The sequence below is a fragment of the Umbelopsis ramanniana genome (assembly GCF_025399195.1).
Source record: "Umbelopsis ramanniana AG unplaced genomic scaffold K450scaffold_23, whole genome shotgun sequence".
Taxonomy (NCBI): domain Eukaryota; kingdom Fungi; phylum Mucoromycota; class Umbelopsidomycetes; order Umbelopsidales; family Umbelopsidaceae; genus Umbelopsis; species Umbelopsis ramanniana.
The window spans coordinates 150,968-170,074 of record NW_026252109.1 but is presented as its reverse complement, the minus strand read 5'-3'; the positions used below and the strand labels follow the sequence as shown (position 1 = coordinate 170,074).

Sequence of the window (19,107 nt, the reverse complement as noted above, 5' to 3'; positions counted from 1 at the left end):
TTCGAAGAAAAATCAGATCCAGAATTCCACATGCCCAAGTACTATTGTGGTAAGCTGGAATTCGTCACTGCTATATGATCCAAACCTCTTTTACTAATTGTTATGAACCGCCACTGCAGAGTACTGTGATATTTTCCTCACACACGACAGTTGTAAGTTCGGAATGGATAGTTTCGCTTTTTTTTTTTTTTTAACACAATTGATTGGATGTATTAACGTAAATCTACCAGCATCTGTTCGGAAAGCACACAATGCAGGAAAAGCACACGTTGCCAATGTTCGAAACTACTATGCTGGTATGATCTCAGAGCGATAGAGGATACCAACACGTAAACATAGAGATCTAACGAGCTGCCCATTAAACAGAATTAGGTCAGGATAAGGCACAGTCTATCATTGACGAAATCACAAAGGCTTATGAAGGCGCTGGAGGACCTGGTGGTAGGTGTGCTGTTGATGGTTATTGTTGAACTCAATCTGGGATACTCACTGGTTTTAGGTATACCGGCTCAATATGCTGGCTATCCCCCACCTCCAATGTTTGGTGGACCAGGTAAGCAAAAAATTGAGAATAAGCCAGCCAGTTGCCTTTCACTCTATTAAACTTGCAATTCTATTCAAAGGCGGTCCTCCCCCTCCAGGGTTCCGACCACCTATGGGCCCGCCGCCAGGAATGCGCGGTCCACCACCACAAGGATTCCCCGGTGGCCCTCCACCTGGCGTCTCACCAAATGGACCTCCTCCAATGGGTAAGTTTGCAAAGGCCGAAGGCTTACACTATATTGTATGATTACATTGCTCAACGGTTTCCATTGTATAGGTCATGGCCCCTATGGTCAGCGACCTCCCCCTCCTCAATTCTATGGTGGCCCAGGCGGACCTCCTCCACCAAATGGATATGGACCTCCGCCCGGTGGTCAAGACATGCGAGGACCACGACCAGTCGATGGTCCTTGATTTACCTATTCAATTGTAGATACGCGACGGAATAAACCATAAAAATGCCTTCTTCCTTCTTTTTTTTTTTTTTTTACAGAGATGCATCGACAAATCCATCATTTTTACTGTTGTTCAGATGTTATTCAGAATAATACAATCATTTGAAAGGGATACAAATGTTGGGGAGTGTGTGCGGGGGGTAACGCTGTCCGCTTGACGGGACAAAGTATGAAAAGAGGTCACAGCATTAGAAGATAGCATGAGGGAAAATAGAAAAAGGGTTAAAGTAGAGTACTGTTAAAGAAGTGTCTGATAGCAATCAAAAGGAATTAATGATAAAGAAGAACAGCAGAAGCTTTGTTTGTTCTATTCTTGTCCGAATCCCATTGTTTCTTCAACAGCAAGAGTGAGTTTAGCAACGAGGGCTTCATAGGACTTATATGGTGGCATATCAATGCGATTGAAACAGGTATGTGCTTTAGGAAGTTGAGTCACTTCTCCAGCCTTTTCTATAGTGAAACGACGAGGCCCATCACTACCCTGGAGATCCTTGAATCCATTGACTGGGATACGCGATGTGCCAGTTGTAAATTGCAAAAGACGAGACTTCTTTTCTCCATCCCAAGACCTTACGCACTAATGTAATAATTGAAGCATCAGATACGGCTTTCCGGTAGTTCATCAAAGTAACAACAAAATCATTCTCTTACCTTCCAGAACCACTGCACGACTTCGTCGTTTTCAGTGTATCCGCGATAGTCTGTGTGTTTCTTCCAATCGTCCACATCAATCTCAGCAATACCGCCCATGAGCAACTCCAGTTCTCTTTCGTCGAAAACATTGATAAGGTCTTGGGGAATAAGTTGATTGAATCCCTCCTTGAATGCCTTGAATTGCTCCTCCACTCTCTTGGAGATACGCCATTCTGTGATGAGACTAAACCACCGCAAGGTTAATTATCAGAAATGATGAAGAATACACAAAAAAATCCTCTATAGAGTGATACTCACTTTACGTATTCCTTCTTGTTTTCCTCTGTAACGTCGATGTTTTGGCCGTTTGGTATCAAGTCCACGGTCACAACTTCGCCAAATCGATCGTCATCAGTAGAGAAAGTGAGGTCGAGAACATCGGTGATGTCGTTCTCACTGGTAAATAGATTGAAATTAGAACCGGCACTGCTAAAGCATTCATAGGGCTAGACTAAAAATAGAATTAAATTTTGCCAAGGCAAACTTACAGCATCCACATTAAACTTCGATGGAAATCCGCATCAACACTCTCCATATCAGCAACGGCAACCTTCTTTCCAATCATCATCTTGTAGAAAGAGACAATGAAGAAAGCATCCAAGAAGCGGCGATGGAAAATGGCCAATCCAACCACGCGACCGATGAATCGGAAGTAGTTCAAATGCTCAGGATTGATACCAGAGTGGGGATTGATTTGCAATGTATAATTGTCGTGAGCTGAGTACTCAAATAGACTGTGATGGAAGTGTGGGTAAGCAAGTATGCCAAGGCAAATAATGAGTATGAAACATTACTTACCAGTAGAATGGATTGAACATTTCATGAGATAACAAGAAGAAGAATTCTCTACAATGGGGCATTAGCAGGTGTTACGAGCTGGTGACGCTCCATTGCAATTTCACAAAAGCATACCTTGACAAACCACCGTAATCCAAACCATCTTCTCCATCAAACTTAATCATAAGACGTTTCTTCAAATCAGCCGGAGCTTGACGCATAACTTCAGCGTAAGCATCTTCGAAAATACGATCTCGTCTAACTTTGATGTGACATTGTCCAGGAACGGGTCGAAGTGCAGGCTGTGATCTGAAATAAATCAATTTACGACGGAAATCTCGCTTGTATTGTGGTACATTTTGATCGAGACTGCTAGGAAGACGTGGATCTAAAGTAAAATAAAACAAGCCCATTGTTAGTTTTGACGTGACCATAGTTTGTCACATATTTGCTAAAGTTTGGCATACCATCCCAAGTGGTCGTTTTCGTGTTATGATCTACAAAGTACACTCTTGCAGTGCTAGTAAGTCTCATTTCCCAACCAGAAGGCAATGGGCCAAGTTGCGAGACAGGTTGAACTTGGACTTGATTGCTTTGGCCAGGACCAAGAGTTCTGATATATTGCTGTCGGCGTGGATCAACCCAGGTAGTTGTGCGTGTGGTGTGATCAACAAAGTAGGGTCTGCCTTCAGCAGTAGTTCTCATTTCTAATGTAAAAGTCGTTAGCATTGGTATCATAAGACGCAGCCATATACTTTTTTCAAAAACTGACCCCATCCGGATGGCAGCGGTCCATTTCCAGCTGTGGTTGCGTTGTTGTTTAATGGCAAGATACCATTAGCAGCAGGACCATTGCCTTGCGGCGCTTGGGGCGTGCTAACCGCTGGAGCTGCTGGAGGGGATTCTAATGAAGTAGAACTAGCATTGGCGCTTGGGCGATCTTCAGGAAGCATACGTGCATTGTGACGCTGTCTTTCCATTTCTGTTTGAACTTGTTGCTCTTGCGTTCTCTGTGACTGACTTGTTCCAACTCTGAAGGAAGCAAGAAGACGACGAATTTATAAGAAACATCGTCGTGGTAATAAAGAAGCAGAAACCATGAAGGTAATTTAAATATCACATACTCTGGGCGATTCCATGTCGTGGTTCGTGTGTTGTGGTCCACATAGTATGGCCGACCCAAATGATCAGTTCGACGTTCCCATCTAAGGAAAAAAAAAATATGTAAGAATAAAAATTGATAATATGATGAGCATATTTTAGCAGCCATTTTTACATACCCTGGAGGAAGATCCGTCTGAGCACTATGAGAGGTAGAAGAAGCAGATGGTTGTCCAGCTGGAACTTGGTTGGCAAGAGAGGTAGTCAAGGGGAGTGAGGATGGCGGAGCGGATGAAGACTGAACACTATTGCGCTGTTGTGGTGGGGCGAGTGAGGTGCTGGAGGCATTCATGGAGGCACGATTAGAAGCATTGGGTGCTAAAGTATTCGTTCCATTGCGTATAGGTGCATTGACATTAGTAGAAAGATTAAATATCAATTTTCCGCTGATGACATCGTTGCTATTGGATTTCTTCAAGTCCAGTGTCAGCATTTCTTTGTTAGGAAAGCCAGTATTGCGTTAGTAGGATTGCATAATTTTTAAAAATAAAAGTAACAAACATCATGTGTAGACTGAATCCATTACATACCGTCTCCACCAATGCTAACATCAAATACATTGCCGACTTGAACGTTAACAACGCCAAGAAAGCCTTGGCCTTGTCCCTTCTTTTTGAATTTTTTCTGATCAAATACTTGAACTGCAATGACACTTTGGTTTTTGACTTGGCTGTAGATTGATATTACATGAGTTTGCCGTCAGCCAACTACGGCACCAACCATATATAATTTGCTTACACATCAAAGCTTTCGTTCCAATATGGGTTCAATGTCTTTTTTATGACTGTAGTTGTGTGCGTTTGCTCGCCATCGACTGTCACCACGGCTATGGTAACAATAGAAAAAATGGTTTAGTTAAAAAGTTGCTAATGCTGTAGAAATCATGAGGCATCTTCACTTACCAAATGGGTCTGGGAGCTTGAATAGATCTTTCTTGTACAGACCATCAGCCGCGATGACAGTCAGACGTACCTGGCGCGTTTCTGCTGGCATTGTTGTCCTACTGGAGATGTATCCGGTGACTTTTTGAGGATTCTAGTAAGGGAATCGAGGCAAACTTGATGCCAATGTCTCAATCCTGAGCCTCAATTTGCGCCCGGTTGTAAGTGCTGCCTCGAGGCGGAGAAAATTCGCCTGCGATGTCGCCTCGCCTGTTTGTCAGCAGTCACACTATGACCTGTGGCAGTGTCAACCAATCATAATACAGGTAGGGTTTGTTGCAGTGTGGTCTCAGGCAAGCTCAATCCTATTCTGTTTTTCCGGGAAGTCTTACAAACGAACATTATTTTAAATAGCCAAAGTTACTTGACTGACTGAGATTGGAGCGTGCTTGTGCGCGATATGCCGATGCCGGAGTCTGTACAGTGTCTCCCGGGTTGCCAATATCAACACGGCATAGTGACGTTTCTTTAGTACTTTTGGATGTGTTAACTTTCCAGTCTCAAAAGTCGATTTGACCTTATCACTCATTGAGGACTTTTAAGATGTAATAAAAGCATTATATCCTCAAACATGAAACTGAGAATATGAGCCTTTTCATAGCTTGGCCAACAAACAATCCGCATCCTTATCAATAATTACCGAACTTAAGTAATATTAGTAATTGCTAAGCGTAAGTATATCAGCAATTGCTGATTGTATGTACGTTGCTGTGAATATGGTATAACGGTAGCAATGGAAGGGTGTAAAGTATGTCACAACTTGCATGATAGCCCGATCGCTCGGAAATGGAAAATTATCTACTTGCATTGTTGTTGTGATTGTAAACAACTTTCAAGACAACTAACGGATAAAGAATGAAGGAAGTAGGTGTAGTTGTAACGACTGTTCTATCGTCGTAAAGACAATTGAAGTCAGCACGGTATGGAATCTGACCTGCAGTACTGACTGAAAAAAAATTGCCAGTCACAAACAACATTTTCGTATGGATGGCCGCTAACGAACTTGCTTCGTAACGCACGTCTCCCTACCAACATCATGTCAGAACCAGAGAATGCAGCTGCTCTTCCTCAACTAAATGACGATCCCGTTGTTCAAGAAAGGGCTTCTGATGCAGTCCAAGGTGATCAGAACGAAGAGGAGGTTGACAAGGTAATACTCACAAATCTCAGATCTGAATCGAGAATCGTTAATGTCAGCGGATCGACTGATTTTTTTTTTTTCCGCTGTGTGCGTTTGCCTACAATAGGAATTAGAAGCCATGAAGGCTCGAGTCAAAGAAATGGAAGAGGAAGCCTCGAAATTACGCGACATGCAAGCAGAGGTGGAGAAGACAATGAACGGCCCAGAAGAAGGTTGGCTATAGCAACAGTTTTTGGCTGGTGGAACGTCTTGATCACTATACTAATTGATGCTATTTATGACAACAGATAAGGAGGCTGTAGACAGTAGATCTGTTTACGTCGGAAACGTAAGTTATTGCGTACTTGTGCTAATCACAATAGCTTCAAACTAATCCGCAGTCCCTCATGCGTGTTTAGGTTGATTACGGCACTGCTCCCGAAGAACTTCAAGCACACTTTCAATCCTGTGGAACGATTAATCGAGTCACTATCATTTGCGATAAGTTCACCGGTCATCCTAAGGGGTATGTTTGAAAAAACTGCTGAAGATTTAATCCCTCACAAAATCGATGTTAATATAAATTTACATTCTTAGCTTTGCATATGTCGAGTTTGCTGAACCAGAACATGTCAACGCTGCTACGACATTGAATGAATCTCTTTTCCGAGGTCGCTTGCTCAAGGTGACGCCTAAGCGTACCAATATTCCTGGATTTTCTCAACGAGGTCGTGGGCGTGGTCGCGGAGGTTTTCGCGGCGGTCCGTACGGACATAATGCCGGCTTTGGATATCGTGGTCGTGGTCGTGGCCGTGGTAGAGGAGGTTATTACTCACCATATTAGAGTGGCAAGATCTTCCATGTACACGACAAGGGATATCAGTAATTGGATGTATGTACATATCGACAGTCGAACTGTGTTTATGGGAGCTGTAGGAGCTTCTGTTTCTGACTTTTTCCCAGCTCTTCAGGCATTGCTTCCATTTTTTCATTATTCTCAGCTCTCCCCCTCTTTTTTTCCTCTTCTTTTGCTTCATTCTTTCCTTTTTCCTCTCTCACCTTTTGAACTTGGTGAAGGCCATATACAACATTTATGGCTGATGATTTCGCCAGACCTTGTTGCCTATCCATTTTCCATAAAATTGTCTAATGCATAGATATATGATGATACTCTAAACACAATATCTGAACGTTTTTAAAAATAGTGTAGTTGTGTTAACGTTGGGTCAAAGGGAAGAGACACGATGATCCCCTTAGCCTTGAAACGGATGCTGCCGAGGCTCGCGTGCAATTTTTGCGATATCTAGCCGAGATTACAAATCAAAAGTATTTGACGTACGCTTATACAGTAACTTCATAAATACCGGTTTGTTTCTTCGTACCAGTACAGTGCCAATATGCAACGTCGGTACATTCCCTGACACCAAAAAGTGAAGTCACGTGCAATATTTCAAATGGCTATCGCTCCACCAAATTTTTCCTAGGAACTGCGCTACCAGTACAGATCGCTAGCTTTCCTACCTCACCATGTCAGAACGTAAGGTCCTGAACAAGTACTTCCCACCGAACTTCGATCCTTCACAGATCCCAAGGCAGTAAGTATATGAAGCTTTGAAGAAGTTGAACTTAACCATACTGTAGAATCTAACCCTGAAACAACCTTTTTAGAAAAAAGCCAAAAGATCTACAACACAAAGTTCGTCTTATGGCACCATTTTCCATGAGATGCAACACTTGTGGTGAATATATTTACAAAGGAAAAAAGTTCAACGCTCGAAAAGAAACGGTAGAAGGAGAATCGTACTTGAACATTAAGATTTTCCGATTCTACATTCGATGCACTCGATGCTCCGCCGAAATCACCTTCAAGACCGATCCCCAAAACACAGATTACGTAGCTGAAAATGGTGTCAGTCGTAACTTTGAACCATGGAGAGACGAAGGAGCGGAAAGTGAAGAGCTAAGAAAACAACAAGAAGAAGAGGAGGAATACGACCCTATGAAGGCACTGGAAAATCGAACACTCGACTCCAAACGGGAGATGGATATTCTTGACGCCTTGGACGAAATACGAACGCGGAATGCGAGATCTGAGCGAGTGGATGTGGACGATGTTTTAGGAAAATTGTCTACGGAAGATCAAGGCGTTGTCCAGCAAGCTTTGAACGATGATGATTTGGAGGATGAACGACTGGCTGCTAGTATTTTCACATCCGCGAGCGGACAAAAAGTACGAAAACTGCATGATGGCGACCTACAACCAGACGCTGTGACATTATTGGCCGATTCAGAACTAGCGAAAAACATGCCATCCTTCAAGACGCCTTTGGTTGCTAAGAAGCGAAAGGCTGAAGATACTAACTCTCTAGGTATCACTGTTAAAAAGAAGACAGTCAACAAAGACCCTGTCGTAGTCGACATCAAGAGTGAACGAACCTTATTAAAAGCCTATGAGGAGATCAGTGCAATGTGCGATTCTATCTCGTTATCGGAATTAGTCAGCGATACAGCCAAACAACTTTATAAACGAGTCGAAGACGAAAAACTATTGAGGGGTAAAGCAAGCGACGCCATCATCGCTGCTTGCATTTTCATTGCTTGTCGACAGGAAAAAGTGGATCGTACGTTCCGTGATATTTGCGCATTGACGGAAGTGCCCAAGACGCAGATTGCAGTGTGTTTCAAGATTTTGCAAAACAAATTACAAACCGATACAGCCACTATGAACAGTGAAGATATGATGACTCGATTCGTCACACCCAAGTCCACTGGCGACAAGCAGTCAAAATCTACAACAATTTCAAATGTAGCGAATGGTAAAGCGCCTGCGAACGGTCTTAGTATGCTGGCCAACTACAGTGACAGCGAAAGTGATTCGGACTAGTAGCGATGGGATAAGGCAGGAAAGGATTCACGGTATTGCTGACCCCAGACCAAGCTGAGGTTGGAAAGACTGTCAAAGTTGTATATTTTGCACCTCATTTTTCAAAGTAAGGAGCCATCCAGTGTGTAATATTGTAATTGAAAAATAAAAAATGGCAATAGAAGTGCGTACTGCATTGTTCACGACGAGAAGTATCGGTTAGCATACAGAAAAGACAGGAGGATATGGTGGTCAGAACCAGATAAATGAATGGGCCCTTGATAAAATAACCAGATTTTGCAAGTTTGCATTTTAAGCTTCGTTTTGTCATGCCATGCCATAACTTATTAGTTGGTTGAGTTTGAAGACCTTAGCGAACCTTATGCGTCATTATGCGGTCAATGCCATGATAACGAAGAAACAATATTTATACCAAGAAATAGAGCTATTTCTCTTCCTATCAACTTTTCAAAAATGGATTTTCAAAAAGGAGCACCAAACGATTACCACCTTCCGCCTTTTGATACAAAAGAAGGCCAACCCAGCGAAAGCCTGACTGAACAGCAGCAGAACCTTGCTTCACATGGCCAAGCCAATACTGTTGTAAACCAGCCAACCAATGTTGCAGCAGAAGAAACTGATGCTTCCACTAAAACTCCTCAAAGCAAACTGAAAAACGTCGATGAAGATCTCGGTTCAACTGAACAGGTTGTGGACGGATACATGGATAAGAAAATGGGAGGCGCCAACTTTTAAAAGGGACAAAGGTGTCTATCATTTGTAGATAACTAAAGGTCTATATGTGAATCTCTTACAGCGAGTCATTTCTATAATCTATATAGAGTGATCTAAATAAAACAATCTATACTACCGCTTTCCATATACCTTTTCGCAGCGTTCGATGAAAGCAGACATCATCATGGTTGACACCTTGTCGAAAAAGACACTTGACGCATGCGCATGGAGTGGGGAGGCGAACTCAAATGCAATACTGAAATCAACCCAGCATGACGGATGATGTGATGCTGATACATTATCGATGCCTGGCCGGTTCAAATTAGGCGTAAAGCGCCAAGTAGTTACGAGTTCCTTAAACATGGTGGCATCGGCCGATTCCGCCTTATAGCAAATTCTTATGTCAGTGATTGATTTCTCTTGTATTCCGAGTACCCATATAGCCATATCTTACCTTGACCAGAGTCGGTTTGTCGCAAGTGACTTTGGACATGTACTTTTCGTTGAACAGGTTAAAGCCAACACCTAGCTCGGCCTCCATAACGACCCGGCTGGGAGCCACGGGAGACGGTGCAGCTTTGGTGGAAAAGACTTTGGAATGAGAACAAAAAGGTATAAAATGGTGGTAATCGGTAACATTGGAAACAACGTCGTAAACTTGTGCTTGAGAATAGCTGCAAACGAGAAAAAAAGGTTCTGGCCGGTCAGTAGCTGCGCTCATTCGCTTCGAAAACTTGCCATGGTGGGACGTACTTTAGAAGCTTGCGTTCGCTATAAACCTTTCTGGAATCAAAGATATCTGGTATGACCTTTGGAAGACTGAAGAATGTTCGATACTGAAATATGGAAGGTAGACATCGCCTACTTTCACGAAATGCCTGCATGTGGACCTACAAATTATATGGTGGCTCTCAGTACCAACAAAAAAAAATAGCCAGGCACAGCAACGATGGCCCGGAGTTTCAATCTCGACAAATTCACCAACCATTGGGAAATCGCTTTTTATTTCATAGATGATGTAGCCAAAGGTAGTTTTATTATACATACATCATATCGTGTGAGTGAGGTAACTGAGGCTTCTGTCCTTAGGCAATGATCTCCGCTGATTTCCCAATGTGCGGGGAGAAGAGGCGTTTGGAATTGCCAGTCGTACAGCAGTATCGTGTGCAAAACATTGAATACGCACCAGTACATTGATTGGATAATGCGAACGAAGCTACCATCTTTGCACATGAATCTTTTAAACCACTTTGTCTTATTGGATCTCAGCAAACTGTCCATTGCCATTCACCAGTTGTGTCGGTCGTTGTGCTTTGATAACAACAAGGAATCACATACTACTTATGCAAGCATCCTATTACTTCGATCAATCCGCATAGCTGAAAAGCTTTTTGTCGTAATAAGCTGCTGCCGTGGAAGGAATATAACTATTTAACTTCCAGACGTATTCACATGAAAGCCACGTGAAACGACGACAGCCGAATTCGGGGATTGTGTGTTACTGTTTCCGCCAGGCTTTAAAAGCAAAGGGGCCACTGAGCTGAATACTCGTACGCACTCTAGCTCCAAAATGACCATCATCGAATCAAACAATCGTCACGCTGAAACCACCCGCAAGGCTCTAGCTTACCTCAAGGAGCTTACTGGCTCACTTGACGGCTGGGACTTTTCGTCCGAGTCCAACGGTGTCAAGCTTTACAGCAAGACCGTTGACGGTCAAACACTCCCTATCGTCCGTGGTGATACTATTCTCCCTGGAAAGGAATACACTCTGGCCCAGGTAGCTGCCGTTGCCACCTCACCTGGAAGTCGTAAAGTTTGTAAGTAGTCATGACATCGAGTTGATACCCAAAGCTATTTGTTCACCGGTGTTAACGAGCGGTTTCCTTGGTCGCACAGGGGATGAGAAGTTCGATGTCGCCGAAGTTAAGGAGACCTTCAATTTCCGCGAGACCCTTTTCTGGAGCAGACTCAAGACTCCATGGCCCATGAGGTAATGCATTGAAGTAGTACGTGATGCTACAGAGTCGTGTTGAACTAACCCGGTTTAAACGCGCGTCTTTTTTTTTTTTTACTTTAGCCCAAGAGACATCGCTGGTACTGCTATCCGTGATATTGGTGACGATGCCGTCTATGTCTCTATGACCTCGGTGGAGGATGCTGATATCCCTGAAGTTTACGGCAATGTTCGTGCTACTCTTTACGTTTCTGGATGGAAGGCCGTTCCTGTCGAGGAAGGTATCGCTGTTACCTACGTTACACAAATCGACATTGCTGGTTCTATTCCTAGCTCTTTCCTTGCTAGCATTCAGCAACAGATTCCTTTGTGCGCTGGAAAGGTCATTGATTATATCCAGACTCATGGCTACCCTCCATACATCACCGAAGCTAGCGCCGTTACCGGAAACGAGCACTTTACGCACGCTGAGAAGGAGTATACTCTTGAGATCGAAGGTGGAGAAGCTGGTTCCGTTGTTAAGATTGACATCAGCAGCAAGCTTTACCCTGCCGGTGTCAATGTCAACATCCAAGGCTCTGGTTCTCACAAGCTTGAGGATGGTGTAAATGGAAACAAGGTTCTTGTCATTGAGAACATTGACGGTTCTGCCACCGTTACTATCACCAGTGCTTAAACAGCATCGCTTGTATATACGACTATGAGCAAATGACCCTTCTATTCCCTCAAAATTTATAACCTTAGCCTATGACATAACTGTATGATAGAACATATCCATCTTGGCCCTATGTGTATTCTTTCCCTTTGAAGGCGTAAGTTATACAATTTAATAAAATGGGAGTGCTCTGTAATTCACGAAAGTACTAGCGAGATTTGTTATACTGATGACTTGACGTTAATAATCACCATCAAGTTATGCTCTATATCTGATTTGGATGTATATCACTTTGTTGAGTTGGTATTTCGCGTTTCAAGACTTTCAATTGAGAGCGTATTGAGTAAGCTAGAAAAACAAAGAGTCTTTATACGTTGCTACAGTTGAGCCATGAAAACAAAGCACATATGAAGGTGAGAATGAATGCCATGGTGACATCGATGTAATAAGTAAGACATAGCGAGATCTTAGATTTACCCCAAAACCATCCCCTTGAAGTTTCTGCTTGCCATGGCATTCGTTAAGGTTGTGAGAAAACAAGACATCGTATACCATGCTTTCATCGGTGCTATCAGAACGACGCCTTTCACCTTTTAACATCATCACCTCAAGCTGCGTTTCAAAACGGGGTTAATTGAATAACAGATGTTGCAAACGCCCTCTCACAACCGATAAATAAAAATAAAAACACAGGTTAGAAACACTGCAAATAAAAATGAGCTGTATAAATACGCTGACATGTAAACCCCAAGTGTACATTTAATTGCGTCGTCCGTGTGACTGAATTGACTTGGCAGTGCGTCGCAGTTTACCTGGGTTCACAATTCACATACCGTCATGGTCTGGGCTGATCGGAAGAGGTCTGTGTGTTGCGTTCACAAGGACTGCCGCACACAAAAGAACTTTATGGAAGCCAGGTTCACTGACTTCATAAAAAATCCCTTCACCTATTGCACTGAATGATCTCTACGCTACGACGTTCATCGAAACTCAAAAAGAAGAGTAACTTGTATTTTTGACATAGCACTCTCAATGAAATGACAAACTATCTGTTAGGTTTTTTGATTCCTTAATTTCCCAGATGCTGGGTTGTTGCTCTCATCGACTCAGTAGTGTGTCATACCGTAAAATTGCAGGATTTTATTAGTCACCACTTCCTCTTAACAGATAGATGGCTAGCAATTAGTTACATTGTTTTTTTACTTTTTACAATTCCAGAATAGTTTACCAAGCTATTGGAAAAGCGTCCTGGAACCTATTTTGATGGCGTAGTTTGCACCTTGCGTCAGAGTGTTCCTTATTAGCCCTATGACGCTTTAAATTAACTTGCTTTTCGTGCTTTACTTTCTACTGTGGGTTTCTACAAGTAGTAAGGAAACTACTCCATCATTTCACCTATCTACATTCTCGCATCTGTGAAGTAAAAAGGCTAATAAACTTTAAAATACCAGCTAGATATTCTATAGCCTTCTCGTCGCAACTTATGGAACGAAGTGGTGATGACAAAAATTTTGTGGACATCGTCAAATTCGCCAAATCAATACGTCATTTCCATTTTTGGAAATTGACTATGAAATAATATACAATTGTTTAAGTCTTTAAGATCCCCTTTACCTTTGTCTACTTCCAACACTTTTCACTTTCTTAATACTTTTGGATAATGTTGGATCAGATAAAGAACCTTATTAAGCATGGAAAGAACACCGTTGGTGCTGCCAGTGCTCAAGGACAAGACGAAAGCGTCAGTTCCGACAAGTTTGGAAAGCAAAGAGAAGCAGATGCCAGTTTGCTAAAGCATCCAGATCAGCAGCACATGGATGATGCAGCGCAGAATCTTTCAGACACTGTGCCGAAGAATCAGCACATGACAAACCAAGAAAAAGCAGCTAGAATCGTTGAAGAAGAAAATCTTTCAAAGAATACCATGCCTGTTTATCGTGGATTAGAACGATTTCAACTCTTGGAAAAGATGGGCGAGTAAGTACAGAAAACGAGGCTTGGCTGAGCGCGATAAGAGAATTGTAATGGCTCTAACACCTCAAACTTTAGTGGTGCCTTTTCCAATGTTTATAGGGCCTACGACACTGTTACTGAAGAACAAGTAGCCGTCAAGGTCGTTCGTAAATTTGAATTAGATCAGTCAGAGGTAAATGCCTTTCAACCTTGCCATTTTTTTATTATTATTTGACAACTATATATACTAACAAATCTCATCCACCACTTGTAAAATCATTAGGTTAATAGAGCTCATCTACACCCTGCACTAAAGAAGAAAACTAAAGCTACCGAGGTATGGAATATTTACTTCTTCCTACTCAAAATTTTGGTGATCGATGACGGCTAACAACATCATTTCATTTATCAATTTGTAATCCGACGTTTGGTCAACATTTAGCAGAGAGCAAATATTCTCAAAGAAATTCAAATCATGAGAAGCGTAAAGCATCAAAATGTCGTACAACTCATTTCCTTCTCAGAATCCGACGAATACTATTTCCTCGTCTTGGAATTGTGCAATGGTGGAGAACTTTTCCATCGCATCGTACGCATGACCTACTTCAGTGAAGACCTTAGTCGGCACGTCATCAAACAGGTTGCTGAAGCCATTCGACACATGCATGAGGACTGCGGTGTCGTTCATAGGTAATTCATGACCCAATGATCCAAATAACCTATTAAAAAAGTCCTCGCGATCACTAACCACAAGTTTCTCTTCTTTAATCAGAGATATCAAACCAGAAAATATTTTATTCGATAGCATCCCAATTATTCCTAGCAAAAATCAACCTCAAAGACATCCCGATGATGAACCGAAAGAAGACGAAGGCGAATTTCGTCCTGATGTCGGCGGCGGCGGCATTGGCCTTGTCAAGATTGCCGACTTCGGCCTTTCTAAGATCATCTGGGATCAATCAACAATGACACCTTGCGGCACAGTTGGCTATACGGCACCAGAAATTGTTAGAGATCAGCGCTATTCAAAATCAGTTGATATGTGGGCCTTGGGATGTGTTCTGTACACGATCCTCTGTGGCTTTCCTCCTTTCTATGACGAGAGCATTCAATTACTCACAGAAAAGGTTGCCCGCGGTTATTATACATTCCTTAGTCCTTGGTGGGATCCTATATCGGCATCTGCTAAAGACCTCATCAGTCATTTGCTTTGTGTCGACCCCAACAAGCGTTATACCATTGACGAATTCCTTAACCATCCTTGGGTTAAGAACGAGCCATTCCATCCTCTACCCAAGCAACCAAACAATGTCCAAGGAGCAACTCCTCTGCAAGCTCAAGCCCAACAACAACATCAGCAACAGCAATATCAACAACCAGCACATAATCAGCAATTCGATTCTTTCGATTCCGATTACTCTGACCATCATGACATAAGAACAGGAACACCTATGAACATCGATACACCTAACGATATTCCTGGAGTCTCCGATGGCAATAAGCGAGCTGATGTGTTCTCTCCCGGCGTGGGAGCAATGAAGGAATTGTTTGACGTTACTTACGCTGTCCAGCGCATGGATGCCGAAAAGCAAAGACGCAAAGTCCAAGGCCAGCGTCATGTACCAGTTCTCACAGCGGATGATCTTGAAGACATGTATGTTGAATCTTCATCCGATGAGACAGAAAGTGACCAAAGTACAGAAGATGCTCAGTATTCAATGGCCAACTTGAGACACGAATTGGATAAAACGATTGCACCCAATGTTGATCAAAACAATCTACTTCAAGTCAGCCAAAGGAACAAGATTGCTGCCGAAATGGCCAAAAGGAAAGCCGGTGTCACAGCTGGCGGTATTGTCATAAACAAGTACCCATACCAAAATCAAGCGCAAAACCAACCACAACATCGAACCAAGCGCGCTCCTTTTGAACTCAACATGGCCAAAGCTACTTTACTGAGCAAACGCAAACATCCCGTTGACTATACCAAGGGAGGTCAGGAACAGCCATTGGGACAACGAAATTTCTAATCAAATTATTACCTGGACAACTGAAATGGTGTATTGTATGCCAATCTATGGGCAACAACATTGATTTCAACAAAAAAAAACACTACACTTGATTGTTGTTTATTGTTTTCCTGTTGTATTTATGGTCACTTGTTCTTCCTATTCATCTTCGCCTTTTAGTTTATATTTCATGTTTCCCTTTTGATTTTCAGCGTACAATTTTTCGATACCATCACATACTGTTTCGTATTTATGTATACATTTGTACTTTTTTTGTTTCAACTCTTGCCGACCTTTCTTACTTTGTATTATTCCCGCACTTCACCTGCTCATCCCTTCACCATCATTTCTCCTCTCGAAATTTTTGTTTAGCCTGCCTTCTCACATCGCATGTAGACGCTACTAAGGATTTATAAATGTCGACAATGAACGCAACATAGCATCAATCCCCCACACACATCGTACAGTACAAGATAACCTGATGATTTACAACACAGTCGTCAAGGACACTAAAATAAAAAAATAAAAATGATAAATGCGCGTCTGACTCGTAATTAATGCGTAAATGACCTGCCCTGATCTGATCTCAATTATATGTCTATTTTATTTTATTTTTACATTGGAACAATGGTAACAGTGTCATTTTCAGTGTGGACTGAATGCACCTGACATACAAGATCCGCCCATAGTAGAGCCTGATACGTGAAAACACTAGGGTCGAAGATGGCAGGGTACGAAGGCATTAGCGTTTGCTGTATAATACTAGTATGTATGTTAAGTATGTATTCATCTTGTTGATCGTCTTCAGCTCTGCGAATAGTGTTGGTTACATTTTTAGTTGGTGTTTAGGGATTGATTTATGCACCAATACACTTACATCTCCGAGGGGATTTGGTTCAAAAATCTTCTCCATTTGCTTTGCGCCTTGGACCGTTCGCGGATCAGCACAAGCATCATATAAATACCTTCAAAATCCGGAGCCTCTTCATCTGATGGGTCTATTGATTCGCGTGGGTATCCTTCCTGCAAGGCAGTGGCGAAATCTTCGTCCAACCGGAAAGCCTCTTCCACGGTCAATAAAACATTGTTCTCGAGCTTTTCCGCGGTCTCTACTTGATCCTTATAGCTTTTGGAAAGTATTTCGCTATCGTCTGGGTTGAGGATACCTAAGAATGGCCAGATTTTGGCAATTTGACCTCGTCTAAAGTTTGACTGCATGCGTACCATCAGCTGCTTTTGGGTGTGTGCTACGGATGCTTTGGCTGCAGTTGTGACTCTCACTTGACCTGCGCAATGACAAGAAAATTAGCAGACATATCAAATTTTGTATTGCACAGTCGCCCTTTACCTGCTCTATATTCTAAAGCATCCTGCTGCCAAGGTTGGGGTTCCGGTAGATTGGGTTCAGTTCCAAGCAAACTCTGCATTTTGTAATTCAGTAGCGTAGCCAAGGTATTGAGCATAGCGAATTCGTTTCGATAACCAACAAAATCCAAAAGCTCTCGTCGATCGGCGGACATGTAGTTCTCTGTTTCAGTACTGTTCATGACAAGTACCCGAAATACAGCCAAAAGATCTTCCGGGATGTTGTCCTTTGTGACGAAATAAACAAGCTCTCTGTCTTTGTCGGTCTGAGATAATAAATTACAGTCCTGGAGAATTTGCTGTTTGATATCCGCATCAGGGTCTTGACTAAAGTTGGGTTTCAGCACCACATAGTCATATGGATTATCTTTAATACAGAAACCATATCCTAGGAGGACTAAAAGGATGAAGCGTTGTCAAAATCGGGCACAGTGTGGTCACAGGTACGCACAAACAAAAAGATAAACAAAATTGATAACTCACGCTCTTCATTAGATTTAGGTCCATATGTGGTGAACAATTGATTTCCGGACTTTAGTGGCTCTCGGGTGATAAGATCGAGTGCACCGGACTCTGGTGTGCCTTTGCCACTCCAAGTGACCTTGACATTAGGATCATGATTAAACGAATCAGCTAGTGGAACCATCATCTCTCCTTCAGCCTTGCCATCAATTAATCTATACGGAAATGCTCGGGACGATATAGCCGTGTATCCCCACAAACAAACCTCCCTACAGTAGTATAAGATGAGTTGACGTGACCCGAGGGGAAATTAAGCGGAGGCAGGGTTGGTGAGCAAATATAAACATGGCTTACCAAGTAAACCCTTTCCTCTCTGGCTCTGGCAGGATTTCAACAATCTTTTCGTATTCGGAATACAAGAAATTTCGTCGACTAATGGTTCCAAGCTGAAGATTGGTTCCTTGCAAGATCTGGAGATCTTGCTCGTCAAACATCATGGAAGTCATAATACGATTAGGAATAGCAGATAGATATGGCATCCAAAACGATTCTGCACCCTTTTGCCATTCGTTTGACAAAAACAAGCTCATAACTGCCCTAGACGACAGGCCGTTCAGTTGCGGATACCGCTGGCGGACAAGAGGCTCCGTAATCATAAGCTTAAATGGTATAGTAGCGTAGGTCTGATCGTTTTCAAAGTCCTTGGTCAATATCACACCATTCATACCGCTCTTGTCTACAGTGTCAAGAGGTCGAAAATGTTATAAAACGAGTGAGTTGGTGCGTGCATTCAGTTCAATACGCGATTACTGCAATGCTGCTACATACCGGCACCAAACGATAGTCCTTCCAAAATGGCACCGTTTTCTTTCAGCCATGCGAGAAATTCATTCAAATGTTGCTGCGTTACGTCACGATTGGCTATTGGTAGCTGTGGATCTGCCATAGACATGAGCGATTGCGATTGGTTTCGAGTTGAGTGTAATGCTAGACGACGAAACGATCTTTTTGATCACCGCTGGCTGTCAAAATGTTTTGTAAGAGCCCACAGGCTTGATAGAACATGGAACCCATTGAAGACAGTATAGACTCTCAGATATGAGCTTAGCTAGCATGCGCCCATATGAAATTGTTGGTTATTACAAAGTAGTGTATAACACAATGTTATATCATACGAAGTCTCTTCTTCAGCTCCATTTGATCCTCGTCTTTGAGACACAAGGACGATCAAAACTACAAGACGTAGTTTAGCAATACATTTCAAAAATTCGATACTTCGACTAGTTTCTTCTATCAGCATAGACTTTTGTTCGCATGATTATTAGTTGCGTACTGAAGTATTTGAGACTGGCTCGTCGTTTGACCTAATGGGTGGATTCCGTCGTCGCTACAGGACTTTTCTTGGAAGATCACAGTCA

General features: G+C 42.5%; 9 protein-coding genes across 9 annotated transcripts; 6 read left to right on the top strand and 3 right to left on the bottom strand.

Moving 5' to 3' along the window:
* Window positions 1–19: 19 nt before the first annotated feature.
* On the top strand, window positions 20–1,184 carry K450DRAFT_238553 (uncharacterized protein). The gene is made up of 7 exons (XM_051588614.1): window positions 20–49; window positions 120–152; window positions 231–296; window positions 367–441; window positions 500–553; window positions 642–749; window positions 821–1,184. Exons 1-7 carry the CDS (start codon window positions 31–33, stop codon window positions 955–957), a joined length of 492 nt encoding a protein of 163 aa, XP_051445186.1. The 5' UTR covers window positions 20–30; the 3' UTR covers window positions 958–1,184.
* Window positions 1,149–4,747, bottom strand: K450DRAFT_238540 (uncharacterized protein). Its single transcript, XM_051588613.1, has 13 exons — window positions 4,532–4,747; window positions 4,368–4,455; window positions 4,160–4,299; window positions 3,749–4,064; window positions 3,593–3,673; window positions 3,241–3,500; window positions 2,936–3,175; window positions 2,604–2,856; window positions 2,490–2,537; window positions 2,180–2,425; window positions 1,950–2,087; window positions 1,650–1,875; window positions 1,149–1,575 (listed from the first exon to the last, which is right to left on the bottom strand). Exons 1-13 carry the CDS (start codon window positions 4,620–4,622, stop codon window positions 1,306–1,308), a joined length of 2,397 nt encoding a protein of 798 aa, XP_051445185.1. The 5' UTR covers window positions 4,623–4,747; the 3' UTR covers window positions 1,149–1,305.
* A 670-nt stretch (window positions 4,748–5,417) lies between these two features.
* K450DRAFT_238529 (uncharacterized protein) lies at window positions 5,418–6,894 on the top strand. Its single transcript, XM_051588612.1, has 6 exons — window positions 5,418–5,434; window positions 5,535–5,720; window positions 5,818–5,923; window positions 5,987–6,039; window positions 6,110–6,216; window positions 6,288–6,894. Exons 1-6 carry the CDS (start codon window positions 5,426–5,428, stop codon window positions 6,532–6,534), a joined length of 708 nt encoding a protein of 235 aa, XP_051445184.1. The 5' UTR covers window positions 5,418–5,425; the 3' UTR covers window positions 6,535–6,894.
* A 323-nt stretch (window positions 6,895–7,217) lies between these two features.
* K450DRAFT_166584 (uncharacterized protein) lies at window positions 7,218–7,791 on the top strand (the record flags this gene model as incomplete). Its single annotated transcript, XM_051584058.1, has 2 exons — window positions 7,218–7,285; window positions 7,359–7,791. Coding segments are annotated over 2 exons (501 nt in total), but the record flags the coding sequence as incomplete, so codon positions are not given.
* Window positions 7,792–8,118: 327 nt separating this feature from the next.
* Window positions 8,119–8,442, top strand: K450DRAFT_163305 (uncharacterized protein; the record flags this gene model as incomplete). Its single annotated transcript, XM_051584034.1, has 1 exon — window positions 8,119–8,442. A coding segment is annotated over one exon (324 nt), but the record flags the coding sequence as incomplete, so codon positions are not given.
* A 922-nt stretch (window positions 8,443–9,364) lies between these two features.
* On the bottom strand, window positions 9,365–10,173 carry K450DRAFT_238520 (uncharacterized protein; the record flags this gene model as incomplete). Its single annotated transcript, XM_051588611.1, has 3 exons — window positions 9,365–9,672; window positions 9,743–9,962; window positions 10,042–10,173. Coding segments are annotated over 3 exons (604 nt in total), but the record flags the coding sequence as incomplete, so codon positions are not given.
* Window positions 10,174–10,589: 416 nt separating this feature from the next.
* Window positions 10,590–12,115, top strand: K450DRAFT_238513 (uncharacterized protein). The gene is made up of 3 exons (XM_051588610.1): window positions 10,590–11,108; window positions 11,188–11,281; window positions 11,369–12,115. The coding sequence occupies exons 1-3, from the start codon at window positions 10,859–10,861 to the stop codon at window positions 11,919–11,921; spliced, it is 897 nt and encodes a 298-aa protein (XP_051445180.1). The 5' UTR covers window positions 10,590–10,858; the 3' UTR covers window positions 11,922–12,115.
* Window positions 12,116–13,534: 1,419 nt separating this feature from the next.
* K450DRAFT_238508 (uncharacterized protein) lies at window positions 13,535–16,369 on the top strand. The gene is made up of 5 exons (XM_051588609.1): window positions 13,535–13,877; window positions 13,950–14,046; window positions 14,137–14,190; window positions 14,299–14,543; window positions 14,626–16,369. Exons 1-5 carry the CDS (start codon window positions 13,561–13,563, stop codon window positions 15,881–15,883), a joined length of 1,971 nt encoding a protein of 656 aa, XP_051445179.1. The 5' UTR covers window positions 13,535–13,560; the 3' UTR covers window positions 15,884–16,369.
* A 72-nt stretch (window positions 16,370–16,441) lies between these two features.
* On the bottom strand, window positions 16,442–18,688 carry K450DRAFT_238505 (uncharacterized protein). The gene is made up of 6 exons (XM_051588608.1): window positions 18,518–18,688; window positions 18,044–18,425; window positions 17,711–17,958; window positions 17,211–17,624; window positions 16,740–17,148; window positions 16,442–16,672 (listed from the first exon to the last, which is right to left on the bottom strand). Exons 1-6 carry the CDS (start codon window positions 18,639–18,641, stop codon window positions 16,477–16,479), a joined length of 1,773 nt encoding a protein of 590 aa, XP_051445178.1. The 5' UTR covers window positions 18,642–18,688; the 3' UTR covers window positions 16,442–16,476.
* Window positions 18,689–19,107: the final 419 nt, after the last annotated feature.